This window comes from Narcine bancroftii, chromosome 11 (genome assembly GCF_036971445.1).
Source record: "Narcine bancroftii isolate sNarBan1 chromosome 11, sNarBan1.hap1, whole genome shotgun sequence".
NCBI classification, from domain to species: domain Eukaryota; kingdom Metazoa; phylum Chordata; class Chondrichthyes; order Torpediniformes; family Narcinidae; genus Narcine; species Narcine bancroftii.
Window position 1 is genome coordinate 9,711,408 of NC_091479.1, and position 14,513 is coordinate 9,725,920.

General features: G+C 39.3%; 1 protein-coding gene across 3 annotated transcripts in view; it reads left to right on the forward strand.

The window, feature by feature from the left end:
* Positions 1 to 14,513, forward strand: part of LOC138745470 (tetraspanin-3-like) — a 437,564-nt gene that overhangs the window by 185,308 nt on the left and 237,743 nt on the right. For all 3 annotated transcript variants that reach the window (XM_069902530.1, XM_069902529.1, XM_069902532.1), the window contains exons 8-9: positions 7,129 to 7,246; positions 12,860 to 12,948. In XM_069902530.1, the coding sequence (XP_069758631.1) occupies positions 7,129 to 7,246; positions 12,860 to 12,948 (207 nt within the window). The remainder of the gene's footprint in view (positions 1 to 7,128; positions 7,247 to 12,859; positions 12,949 to 14,513) is intronic.

Sequence of the window (14,513 nt, forward strand, 5' to 3'; positions counted from 1 at the left end):
TGGAAAATGCAAACAAACGACTAATTTGTACCAAATTGTTTCCCAGCACCAAGTTGACAATCACAATATTCTTCCAGCAATTATACAATCAAATAGGGCAGATAGAACCTGAGTATCATGTTGTCTGTAGAATGCAGCCTTCAAAGTTCTTCATTATTGTACCCAATCAAAATTGCAGCTACAGTTGGCTCTTTTCAATCACTGACTAAAGAGTAGAAAACTAGGAATATTTTATATAGTGAGGTCAATCAGGTTACTCTGAGTGTTCTTTGATTGTTATTGTTTATTATGACATGACTTTTTAATGACTTATTATTTCGGTTCTTGCTGTCTGCTGTTGGGCTAACTGTTCCCAATTCCCTCGAGCCTTTTATAGACAAGATTAAATTTGCACCAAAATTGTTGAACCATCTGTAGAATTTTGAAAAGTAACAATTCCTTTATCCGTGATTTCCATGACCGCCTCTTTTGGATGCAGATAATCAGACTCAGCAGGTTACTTTTCCAAATATTTTCTTTGGCTTGGCTTCGCGGACGAAGATTTATGGAGGGGGTAAAAAGTCCACGTCAGCTGCAGGCTCGTTTGTGGCTGACAAGTCCGATGCGGGACAGGCAGACACGGTTGCAGCGGTTGCAGGGGAAAATTGGTGGGTTGGGTTTTTCCTCCTTTGCCTTTTGTCAGTGAGGTGGGCTCTGCGGTCTTCTTCAAAGGAGGTTGCTGCCCGCCAAACTGTGAGGCGCCAAGATGCACGGTTTGAGGCGATATCAGCCCACTGGCGCAAAAAAAAACAAACTTTGTGAGGAACTCGGTGGCTTGAGTACCATCAGGTGGTGGGGGGGGGGGGGTGCAAGGGTGTGGAGACGTGATGGAATTGTTGGCATTTTGGGTTGAATCCCTGCATCAGAGCCAAAAATTCTTGACAAGACAGGTAACCCTGCTTTTTGCCACTTCACTGAAAGACCTGTTTTTGCGAACGGAAAGAAATCCAAAGATGATTTTCACTTCCTCGGGGGAAAAAAAGGCGAAAAGCGAAAATGGCGTTCAGTGTTTCTTTTGCAGCGAGCCGTTATAGAGCCAGCACCCACCCAGAGCAACGAGAGTGGCACCCACCAAGCTTCTACCCCAGGAACTGCACTCAGCATCAAGCTGCCATAGCTTTGAGCGGTGTTTGTGGCCATCTGTGCGTTATCTCAATTTATTTTGTGCATTGGTTAGCAAGATGTGTCCTAAAGTCAGAAAAGCCAAAGAGAGCTTGTAAGTTTAGTGTAAAACTGGACATAGTTAGCGTTTTGATTAGAGTGAATAAACATTGTGTGTGTGTTGAACTGTGTGTACTATTTGACGTCCTGCTTTGCGGAAACTGCCAAAATGTTTGGCCTGGAAGTCAGCCTGAAGAAAACTGAGGTCCTCCATCAGCCAGCTCCCCACCATGACTACCAGCCCCCCCACATCTCCATCGGGCACACAAAACTCAAAACGGTCAACCAGTTTACCTATCTCGGCTGCACCATTTCATCAGATGCAAGGATCGACAATGAGATAGACAACAGACTCGCCAAGGCAAATAGCGCCTTTGGAAGACTACACAAAAGAGTCTGGAAAAACAACCAACTGAAAAACCTCACAAAGATAAGCGTATACAGAGCCGTTGTCATACCACACTCCTGTTCGGCTCCGAATCATGGGTCCTCTACCGGCACCACCTACGGCTCCTAGAACGCTTCCACCAGCGTTGTCTCCGCTCCATCCTCAACATCCATTGGAGCGCTCACACCCCTAACGTCGAGGTACTCGAGATGGCAGAGGTCGACAGCATCGAGTCCACGCTGCTGAAGATCCAGCTGCGCTGGATGGGTCACGTCTCCAGAATGGAGGACCATCGCCTTCCCAAGATCGTATTATATGGCGAGCTCTCCACTGGCCACCGTGACAGAGGTGCACCAAAGAAAAGGTACAAGGACTGCCTAAAGAAATCTCTTGGTGCCTGCCACATTGACCACCGCCAGTGGGCTGATAACGCCTCAAACCGTGCATCTTGGCGCCTCACAGTTTGGCGGGCAGCAACCTCCTTTGAAGAAGACCGCAGAGCCTACCTCACTGACAAAAGGCAAAGGAGGAAAAACCCAACACCCAACCCCAACCAACCAATTTTCCCCTGCAACCGCTGCAATCGTGTCTGCCTGTCCCGCATCGGACTGGTCAGCCACAAACGAGCCTGCAGCTGACGTGGACTTTTTACCCCCTCCATAAATCTTCGTCCGCGAAGCCAAGCCAAAGAACGAAAAGAAGACTATTTACACGCAGAGAGAAAGAATCTTGAAAGCTACTGAAGTGGCTATTGGTTCTGCTAGTAGCAAAGTGGTCTCTTTTAGTGTTATTTTAGATTTTGTTTGTTATTTGATAGGTTATTTTTTGGGTCTGGGAATGGTCAAAATTTTTTCCCATATAAATTAATGGTAACTGTTTCTTCGCTTTACGCCATTTTGGCTTATGAAAGGTTTCACTCCAGTTTTGGATAGGGGAAAATTTGTAGTTCCCTTCTTTTAAGTGTTTGGTGTTTAGAATGTAGGAAAGCAGCTAACTTTGCTTAGCTACCTCTGCTAATTTAATAATTTGCTCGTGTTTAATTTGGAAAGTAAAATATGTTTATTAAATGATGGCCCATTGAATGAAAGCTGAGTGTTCATTCAAGAGCAAGAATAATTCCTGTCCACCGTGTCAAATCTGCAGAGGACTTAGAATTCAAAAAGCTCAGAGGACTGAGGGTCCCATTGCCTCTGTCTCTTTCCAAAAGAACTTCTGTTTGTTTCATTCGGAGGAAGCAGGCGTGGTTGGACAACTAAGCAGGATGAAAAGGGGTCTATTTTTGTTTAGTCAGATGATCATATCGTTAAGCACAGTATATTTTAGAGATGGTGCAGACAGAGTGTGGCCTTTAACTGTAGCTGCGTGAATACTGAAGTATTTCGATGGGCGAGAATCCTGACGAATCAACTTGTTGGCTCTACTTTCTCTCTGTATGTAATTTTTGTTTTTTTTGTCCATGTATTCCACACCAGAAAGCTCAAATTCTCTTTTTGTCAGCTGATCGTTATTGCTGCTTTCCTGCAGATTCCTCTCGACCTGGCACTGTAGTAATCCGTTTGTAGTTTTATTCTAGGAGTCATTTCTTTTGTTAAGTTGTATCTTTTTCTGCTTGAATAAAAGGCTTTCTGTTTAACCGAGGACAGCTGCCCAGTCTTGCATTGTAAATATTAATCTAGTAATATTCTGATGAAGGAACCTTTCTGTTGTTGACTGTGAATGTACTCTGTAAACTTGAAAGTACTTCAGTTGGCATGTACTCAATATCACTTCAGAAACTGTTTTCACTGCGTGTTTACACATTTTATTTTTATCACCAGTTTTCCCCTTCCTTCACTCCTGCAGGCATTGGAAGTCGTGATTTTCCCATTTCTCAAATGGCATGTCTTTAAATGTGAGCAAATAGTGTTAATATTGTAGTCAATACAAGCGCGTAGTGCTGGTGTCCAAGCTACAATATGGATGTTATGACAGCTCTACCACCAATGTCAGTTCACTTTCTCCCATTGGTGCTCATGTTTATTGTGTACTGCTTTGTATATTTAAATTTCTTCAGTTGGGAGGTTTTTAAATTGTTTTAATTATTTCGTATTGGTGTCTAATAACAGATAGCTTAAAGTTTATGAAATGGTTGTTGCGTTTATAAATTGTATTTGTAACACACAATATTGTGGGCAATGTATTCAGAGAAGGTGGCCATCCTGCTAATAGGGAGTACAAAAGACTGAGCCTAAAACCACCTTGAAGTTCAAGTTCATTATCTGATTGTACAAGTACGACCTGACGAAACTGCCTTCTCTGCTCCTCGGTGCAAAAACACAATAAATGTGTAGTACGTACATTTATTTAAAAAAAAATGTTGTGTTAAATAAATAGTAGAGGCTTGTAGGGATTGTTTGAGCATTCATCAGCCGTTCAGCAGTCTCGCTGCCCGTGGGAAGAAGCTGTTCTGGCTCTGATACTCCTGTATCTCTTTCCTGACCAGAGTAGCTGGAAGATGCTACATACAGGGGTCCTCGATGATTTGGTGGCCCCTCTTCAGACAATGATCCTGGAATGGAGGTGGAGGGGAAAGAGATCCCATTTATCCCTTGGGCCTCTCTTCAATCCTATGGATTGTTCTCTGATCTCATGCTCTACAGTGTGCACCATACCACCCTGTGACCAGCCAGTCAGGTGTAGAAAGTTGACATGGAAATGTGAGGAGATGTCATGTGTTCTTAAGTGGATGCCAAGGAACTTGGGCTCTAGATTCTCTCCGTGATCAAGCTAACAATGTGGAGTGGAGGGTGGTTGTCCCTGGTTCTCCCTGATGTCCGCAATCATCTCCTTCGTCTTGTCCACATTGAGACTCCAGTTGTTATCTCACACCACATCACACGATTTTCATCCTCCTCTCTGCGGTGCAACTCATCGTTGTTGGTGATGAAGCCAACAGTGTCCGTCTGCAAACTTGATGACTCTGTTGGAGCCGGATCTAGGTGAGCCATCAGTGTGATGGTGCTCAACATTACTTCTGACCAGGACAGACTATGGCCTTTCCATTAGGAAGTCCAGAATCCAGTAACAGAGAGAGGGGCGGGGTGGGGGGGGAAGGGTTAGTCCCATTCAGGGCAGCTTCTCCACCAGGACTGATCGTATTAAACTTCGTGGCGTACGAGGAGTCATTCACCAGATGGGTTAGGATAAAGTGGAGATTCATTAGCTGTTTAATAGCTCTGCAGGTATACATCAATGTACAGAGGAAGTCCAAGAAATCTGGACTTTTCGAAAACTCTCAAACTTTTCAAATTTAGTGGGCTTTTGCGTGCACGCGTGCATGCTTAAGCGCCAGACACAGCGAGATTTTTCTTTGTCTTCAACAGTGCTCGCTTTGATAAATGAAGCATGCTGTATTTGATAATAATAACCTATCAAAATTGACCTGTTCATCTCCTCTTTATTCCTCCTAAAATTTTAATTTTTAAAGTACTCCTAAGAATCCGGAAAATCTGGACCGACCCAATCCCTGAAGAGTCTGGATTTTCAGACTTCAACTGTGATAAGGAATTCTTTACTACTGTAATAAGCAGTGAGGTCCAGCTCCTTATGTTTCAGAAACCACTCTAGCTTATACAATCTTATAACTATAAATTTCCAATTCTGGCAATAGTTAATTCTGCTCCTTGTTTCATGCAATCACATTTCTGTAATCTGGTGATTCACATTATACATATTTTCGAGCCGTAATCTAAGTGGTGGGGTGTATAATATCCTACCCTAACTCTTTGCTTTTGTTGCAAACATTCCCAATGGTATGGTGTCATGTCGTTGAACCTTGCAGCCTCCACGGATAGTGTTCATCATTCAGTGAGGTCTCTTTGAAATTTGTACTTTGGATGTTTTCTTCTTTGCAATTTAATGCACAGTGTAAGGAATTAAAAAGATCTTCAACTGTACAGACCAATCAGTTGAGAGCTTCCCAGGGCTGCGCTCCCGTTATAATTACATACATATTTTGAAAATATACCTTTAAAGTGATTTCTATTAAAGTTATTTTAAGAATAAAATAAATTGCACAGGAGGAAAACTGCTTGGACGTCTGTGATCTTCCTGCTGCTTCATGGTCACTCGTCTGAGTGCTGCTGGCACCATGTTACCCAGTACTACCTGTCACATGGTTGGCGACTAAACTGGATCCACCAACAGGCTTGCCTGGTGTGGAGGGTGGCTGGACACTTCAGGATGAAAAACCAGACCTGTCAAAAGGGCGGGCGAATCCTCTTGTAGGGTCAACGACCATTTAGCAGACACATGCCTTGAGCGCGGAAAGGACATCCCTTGCTTTGAAGCTTGGTCTGGCCATTCACTGCAACAGAACTTTCCCCAGCCGTTTTGTGCCTCACCATGCCACTGGATGAGGGAGGGGAAGTCGAGAGGATCTGTGCAACCCCTACTCACCTAAATCCATTGACGCACACACTGTTCCTTTCTGAGGAGTGGGGTATCCCCATATCAAACCCCTCAAACTGACTGAAAGGAAACCACCATCATCCTATGGGATGGGTAGCCAGAGAAGTTGGTCAAACTTCTTCAATGCATTTCCTTTGCTCTCTCTCTCATTTTCTCTAATTTACCCCCTAACCCAACTTGAATTTTAGAACTAATTGTTTTTTGCCTTTAATGTATAAACTAGATATCTTGGTAGGGAAATTCATTGCCTGAATATGTTTTTTATTCCCAACCATCCAACTTATCTTGTATTAATTGATCCTTCACATCAATACCAAGCAGTATCAGCAGGGAATAAAAAGCAGGCAGTAAAATCTCCTCATGGGTTCTGTCTGACCTAATGAATATTTCTATCACTTTATTTTCGCTGTGGATTTCCATCATAGTCTGCGTTTTTCCTTTTATTCTTGTGCAATTTCTGCTCCACTTCGTCACACTGCAATCACCATATACAGACAATTGGTAAGTTTAGCTGCCAATTTTTTTTTACTCTCAACTTTTCCAAACTGGAGGTAATAGCAGGATGTCACTTGGCAATGACATCTATGATGTTCGATATTTTGCCACTGGTAACCTTGAACTCTCACAAAGTGTAAATACACTGAAGAGTTGTTTGACTATTTTGTGATCACTCCTCAACCTGACTTGGGTGGTGAAAAAAACCCATGCTGGATGTTGAGTGATGTGTTGAAATTCTTTACTAATGAATCTAGAGCAGTAGTTTTCAAATTTTTTCTTTCCACTCACATACCACCTTAAGTAATCCCTAGGAATTGGGCCCAATGACAATTTTTCTCAAGCAAAATATTTCCGTAACAATTGGGGTCTAGAGCGGTGATTCTCAACCTTCCCTTCCCACTCACATCCCGCCTTAAGCAAATCCTTCCTAATCCCAGAGCATCGATGGCATAGGGATGACTTAAAGGGGGATGTGAGTGGAAAGGAAAAGTTTGAAAACCACTGGCCTAGAGAATATTGAGGGAGCATTTGAGGAAGTAATTTATTTTCAGTCATGAAAATTAGTCCACACTGATTCTTTTTTTAATCTTTAGGCCTCGTTCCAGAGATCCAATAGTCATGACAAAGTCCGAAAAATAGTTGCACAAGAAGGTCGAGCTGCCAGAAACCTGATTGCATGGAGTGTTCCCTTGGAAAATAAAGATGACGATGGTAGGTTTTAAATGAATTTCTTTTTCTGTTTACATTATAACTATGACTAATAGTTTAAAACCAGTTTTGTTGAATGTAGTTTATCTTGGGCTGTCCTGAGAATGTGAATTGGGTTGCATTTCTGTAAGACCTGACGTTTAGAGATAAAGTTGGATGCAATTGATGGCCTGCAACACTTGAAAGATAACTTGAGTTATTAGAATTTTAAATTGATTTTCTAAACTAGAAAGCTAGTCAATTGCTAGTTCAAAGGTTATTATTGTCACATAATAATACATTAAAAATGCAAAATACATGATGTTTTTCAACTTTTGTTTGCTGCAAGGCAAACAAAGAGTCGATGTGAGCATTCCTGGTGTCCTGTTGGTTTTAGAAGAGAACAAATGTGGCTTGTTTATCCACTTGAGGATGTTGGGATTTTGGAAGCAGTATAGGTATTTGGCTCAGATAGCGTTCAATAAAATCACAAGTTCGAAAATACATACCACCAGTTTCAAAGACACTGTTATCAGACCATTGAATAGATTGATCTTGTGTAAAGTAACACTGACCTGCAGTGTTTTAACTGATCTTCCTCTCTGCAGCACTATACTCTGCACTTTTATATTGCACTACCTGTTGTATTCGAGGGAAGGTTGACTTTAGTTCAATGATATAATCTCATTCTTCTCATCTCAAAAATATAGTCCCAATTCTACAGGTGGGACTGCACCTCAAGTAAAACCCCTAGTCCAGGGATTGGTAGATGCCGGATAAGTGTATTTTCCAGTTGCTTGAGACTTGCTCTTTCAATGCCTAACAAAAGCACCTGCATTAAGAACAGACAATTTAAAAGACAAAAATAGTATAATGTGTTATACTGAACAAATTTCACTTGCATGAATATATAAATCTTAAAACATTTTACTTTGTTTTCAGTCACTTTCATTGAAAACATTTAACCATCGCTGCATCTGCAGGTTCCTCCCCCTCCCCACAGAACCACCTCAAATTTGAACAATAACATTATAGATAATTAACCCCCCCTCCCCCAAGTCTACAGATTAAGACTCTGACCAGGGTGACTTTTGCTAAGCAGGGATGAGGAGACATTTTAAGAGATGGTGAGCGACATCAACCAGGTCTTCATCCTGGGTGACACCATTGCTGTTTCACACAACTTCATTCAAACAGCTGCTATGAGCAAAGCACAACCAAGGAACTCCGCTGGCTGAATATTTGCTCCCATCCAAAGAACATTCACTTTACAATTTAAAATGTGTATTTTTACTCTATTATTTTATTCATATTTATTTTAATTTTTTTTATTTCCATCAATTTTGCTTGGCAGTTATTTGAATTCCGGTGCCAGGGACTTACCGTATACAGTTTTTAAAAATCTCCTTACCTTAAAAAAAGTAAAAGGGAGTGTACAGAGAGTATGGGAAAGATTCTTGGTTGACCAAGGCTTTTCTGGAATGTAGAAGAACAAGAGGCAATCTCATTGAAACTTGTAATCTTCTTACAAGACTTGACAGTGTGGATGCAGAAAAGATATCCTGGTTTTTGAGTCTTGAACCATCTTAAAATAAGGGCTAGAGATGAGAAGAAATTTATTTGTCCATATCTTTGGAATCTTTTACTGAAGAGTGCAGTGTATATTCATTGTAGGGAATGGTGGATTTTTTTTGTCATCAAGAGAAACTTAAGACATGGAATTTGTGCAGAAAAATAATGTCAAGGTAAATGATCAGCTGATTGAATGTGACGAAGTATGAGGAGCCAATGGCTTTTTATTCCATTTTTTTCGTATATTGAGTGAAATTCATGGAACACTAAACCTTATCAATAGATGGTAGTCAAGTGAAGTGGAAAGTAACCATTGCAGTTGGCGTTGACAAAACACTTGTGACAAATTGAATATTATCAATTTGTTACCATTTTTATTTTGTGTAAGCCTAAAACTAGAAGTGGGTCACAGTAGTGAAATTAATGCAGCTTTCATTTTAAGATTTGGCATTAATAGTTTTCTTCCCAAGTTTCCAGCCAGTACATGGAACCAATAAAAATTATGCAAACAAAGAGGCCATTTGCGCATCCACTCCATAAAGGTAAAAAAAAAGAGGAAATGAATTATTACACTTTTCAGAAGACATTTCAAATGCTCATGCACTTGAAATATGATGAGGGCTCTTTCCACCATCTTTGTTTTGAATGGTGTTTCTAGATCCCTGCTGTTTTATAAAAAGGGAAACCTTTTTTTTAACCACTCCCCCCTAATTCTTCTATCGAGTAATTTAAAAGTTCACCTCTTATCTTCGCTCTGGAAATTGGCTGCTCTCTTTGGATCGTTCACAATTTTCTACATTTCTTGATCACCTCTCAATCCCTTTTCTGAGGAGAACAATTCCAATCTGGCAATTCTTCATCCTAATTAAAGTTGTAGTCCTGGTAAAATTTTCTGCATGCTTCCTGTAGCTATCGCATTCTTTCTGTCATATGGTAACTCGAGCTGAAGAAAATGCTGTAATTATTCAATAAAAATATTGGGATCCTGTGGAGAATCAGTTAGCATTTTCTGATCTTTCAACAGAAAAGTTTTGTTTTTACATTGCAGAGGTGGGGAGGGTAAAGAGTCCAAATGAAATATCTGTGCCAGTTAATGGAGGGAAATGATTACAAGTTGATCGTAAGTCAAGACAAGTGGAGGAAGATGAATATGGCCATTTGAGAGGTAAAAAAGCTTGCTGAAAATGCGAAACACAGTGTATGCCAAAAATCTGAAAGAAAAAAAATTGTTGGAAATTGTCAGCAGATCTGGAAGCATCTGTGGAGAGAGAGAGAGAGAGAGAGAGAGAGAGAGAGAAACTAACAGATGGGTGTCCATCAGAATTATCTGATTCTTACCCATAGGAAAAGCTGGTTATCTGAAATAGTTGAATTCATTTTGTTTGTTTGGTTATAGTTGTATTCTCTGTTTTGACTCCGAAATGTTAAAATTATTCTCATGCCTAATAATGTTGGTTCTGCATTGCCTTGATTGGAAACTTCCTTTCCTATATGAAGCCTTTATGAAGATCATTTTTTCTTTGGACCCAGCTGATTCCCTTCCTCATTTTCCCACTTTGCTCAGGGTGCCTCCCCCAAGATAGCACGAATGTAGGAGTTTGCAATGCGACGATAACTAGTATATAATCATCTCAGCCATTATGTCGGCCACACATTGAAGACTGCTATACAGTATGTGAGAATTAAAAGCACAAAGTAATTGGCTTTTCCCATGAAACAGATGTAAAAGACATTATAAATTGAACTTTTTTTTAAAACGAGAAAATAGCAAATTTAAATACCGTATTGTCTTTAAGTGATGGATTCTGAAATGTAAGCAATTTCCCATCACTTAATAATTTTATATATTGGGCTAATTTTGAGATCCTGTGGTATGTTATCTTGTCTTGGTGAAGAGTCAAATATCTTCACGCTCTGGAAACTCCTCTAAAAGATCATCGGGGGCAATTTTCTTAAGAAAACTATCAAATTGTGAAATGTATTTTATTAACACAGAACAAATTATGGCAATAAATAGAAAAATCTAGCTGAAGATGCAGATGGATTGCCCTTTTTATCTTCTCTTCCAAAGGATAGCAATGGCCTTTTTAAAAAAAAAACTTGTGTTTACGCAATTACATCCTTTTACGGCTGTATGTATTGCTTTGTAATGTTGAGTCATGCTGGATATTTTCCACTTTCCATTACAGCCTGGATGTTTTGCCTTTGCATCCAGAGATGAAGCAGCTAAGACGATGCTAAATTTTCCCCAGGTGAATCGAGGGCATGGTATTGATTATTGGGAAAGTGGATCCTTCGAATGGGCTGTCAGCGGTCAGGTTACATAGTCAAACAGTAGAAAATCAATGGACGTGATGGGATATGGCTTGAAGGGATCAATATTTTTAGTACCACAAGAGCATCAATAAAAGCGAGCTGGGGTTTGTCGTTTGTAAATTCAGCATAATTACTGGTTTAAAATGGTTCATAATGACAGGCTGCCTCGCTAACTTATTTTGTAGATAATGGCTCTCATCAAATTTTATTTGTCACATCTGTTATGTTTATTTGGCAAGTCTCAATCCTAAAGTGGGTATGGGATAACAAACCATGAGAGAAGTAGATAAGGCACTAAGCACTGCAGGAGATAAATTGGATTGACTGGAAAATAATTAGGTTATTTAATTCTGAGTTTGAGTGCAATTTTTAATATTTCCTCAGAAAATGGGGAGTATTATGAAAGTAATATTTTTAACTTTTATTCGAATATTGGTAAAAAGAAAAACTGGAGTTGCTCATTTAAAGTGGGAATCTGAGTGGAATTTCTCTGCTGAGTTTGAAATGCTTTCTTATTATTCTTATCTTTTGGATAAGACAGGCATATCCAAAAAAAAAATCAGCTGTTCCTTGACCCTTAAAGCATTAATGACATTTATTTTGAAGTGTGCATTCATTATTAAAGAGGTTGGGAAAGAACATGCTTGTATTTTATGAAGTGGCTTCATTGTGTGCCTCAAGATCTGCTTTTGCCTTTGTTCAGGGTTTCAGTTTTGGAAAGCAATTTCTGTTAGCTGGCTTATTCTGGTTTTATGTTGAGTGTCAGTAAACTATCCTTTGAAATGTCGCTGGGGTTTACTCTTTAATAAACTTAGAATTACAAGTAGTACCCCATTTTTATTTTTCTGTGTCAACAAGCTGTTTTCATGGCTTTGTTAAACTTTTCCTAATTCCACCATGATTTTCTGAAGGGGAAATACTTCTGAGATGTTGGCTAATAAATGAATGCTTCTGGTCACTCCAATGCCTAGAAATGAATAAGCAGTTAATTTGTTTTTGACTACCTGGTGGTTCTGGTTGAGGAAAAGGAAGGTGTTCAAAATATCTGGTTGCCATGAGCATCTTTAGCTACTGTTGTGGGCAGATGGGGTCTCTGTCTTGGGCAGTATTTCCACTTTAGTTATTTCTAATAAAGCCCCCTTTTGCCAAGTCTCACTGTGAATCCTTTACCTATAATGCATACTAATGTGACTGAATATACATGGCAATCTGTCCTTGCAACAGTTTTGGGAAAACGATTGGAACTCATTGTTTTTGAGGTGAAAGCATCTGGAAAATAATGTTCAAGTATTTCCTGAAGTTTTTGTATTGCCATTGTAGTGGCATGTGGTGGGGTGGGGGGGTGGCTTCAGATGTGAATTGTCCCTGAAATGGTGGCCGACCACGCGTTCTGTGGGTCCACGCTAAGATGGCACCAGACCCCTTCCATCTTGGGCGTGAAACCCATGAACCGAGCAATGTGGGGGGGGGGGGGGGTCATGACATCACTTCCGGACCAGAAGTATCATTAAAAAGTTGGCTGAAAAGAGAATTAAGCATCTCAACCTGAGCCAAGCATTTTCTTCTGTCGCTCTGTCGTCAGTGGCGCTACAGCCGTGTTATATTACTTTAAAGTGTTTAAACCCTATTATCTTACTTTCATGCTTCAAGAATGAAAGCTCTTATTTCAATAACATTAGTTATGAATTTCACTAGGGAAAAACTAATTTATTTTCTTATCATCAACAGTCTTTTATGAATTTATTTCAGGAAAATCTAAGACTCACATTGGTGGAAAAATACGGGAAGCAGTGAAGTCACAACGATCCGCTCCAAGTTCACAGAGGCTCTTGAAGCAGGTATGATTGGGAATGCTGTTTTTAATAATATAATTTTTAATACATTTTGAAGTCCATGCACACTATATCTTGACATTTTATTATAAAATGGATTGTCCTATATTAAGGCAGAATCTGCTTGTATAAATTTGTTTCACTGCATTACAAGCTTAGTAGTCGTATTGCTGTGGTATGACCGAGGGAATAATTATTCTGAGTCAAGTTTACCTCAGTAGTTTTCATTATAATTGTAGATATTGAATTTTTTAAGGATTTTTTTAAACATTTATTTGTTCAAAAAAACAAATAATATATGACATATACAATAATTAACCATAAACATGGACGTTATTTTTTTGTATATATTAAAAAAAGAGAGAAGAAAAGACCCCCCCCCCCTTCACCCAACTCTCCTAAGGAGACCCATAAAGAAAGAAAAAAATAATAAAGAAAAATTAAATATTCATATTAAGATCTAATCAATGTAAATTGAAATGTGAATATTCGGAATATAACGACCATTTTTTTAAGGATTGAATAAGCAGCAGGGATTTCTTAATTGACTTTTTTAGGATTCCTATTCATTTTTATTTTAGCAAACAATATTAAATCCTGCAATTGGAATCTTAATCTGTGTTTTTGTTGCTCATGTTTTGAGGATGAACAAGGTGTTGAATATTTTACTTTTATATTTTGATTTAGTTTGTGTTTTTTTTTGTTATTTGTGATTGTTTAGAAAACTTGTATTTTTGGTTAATTTAAAACAAATTTTGGCCAAATGGATTGACTCTGTAGATCAAAGGGTCCCTCAATTCAGGTGAAATCAGACCAATATAAAGTGGGTGTTACATTATTGGTATATTTGGCCATGCTTTGGCGATGGATAGATTTTGTGCATTGGTGTTGCTGAGGTTCATTCATTTTAAGTTGCATTATATTGTTAAAAATTAGTGATTTGCACTTTTCATTATGCTATTCTTAATTAAGGATATAAAATTAAGTGTTAGTTGAGTTTCAACTTTAAGCATTTAAAAGTGGTAGTGGACTCCTGAGTGTTGCATTTGGACACTAGAGGGTGCTCTTGTTTTCAGTTCATTTTCTTTTGAACACAGTAGATGAAAGTTTACCAGGATTCATGGACTATAAATGAGAGCAAGAGAGTTGTAAACTGAAGTTTGGAGCTCACTTTGGTTTTAATTGTTTATTGCAAGATTCAGTAGAGTGAATGATGGTGTGGAGGGAGAGAGTGTTTTTTTGGCTCGTCCCATGTAATCGAACTGGAGCTCACTTTGGTTTTAATTGTTTGTTGCACGATTCAGTAGAGTGAATGATGGTGTGGAGGGAGAGAGTGTTTTTTTGGCTCGTCCCATGTAATCGAACTGGAGCTCACTTTGGTTTTAATTGTTTGTTGCACGATTCAGTAGAGTGAATGATGGTGTGGAGGGAGAGAGTGTTTTTTTGGCTAGTCCCATGTAATCCAACTGGAGCTCACTTTGGTTTTAATTGTTTGTTGCACGATTCAGTAGAGTGAATGATGGTGTGGAGGGAGAGAGTGTTTTTTTGGCAAGTCCCATGTAATCGAACTG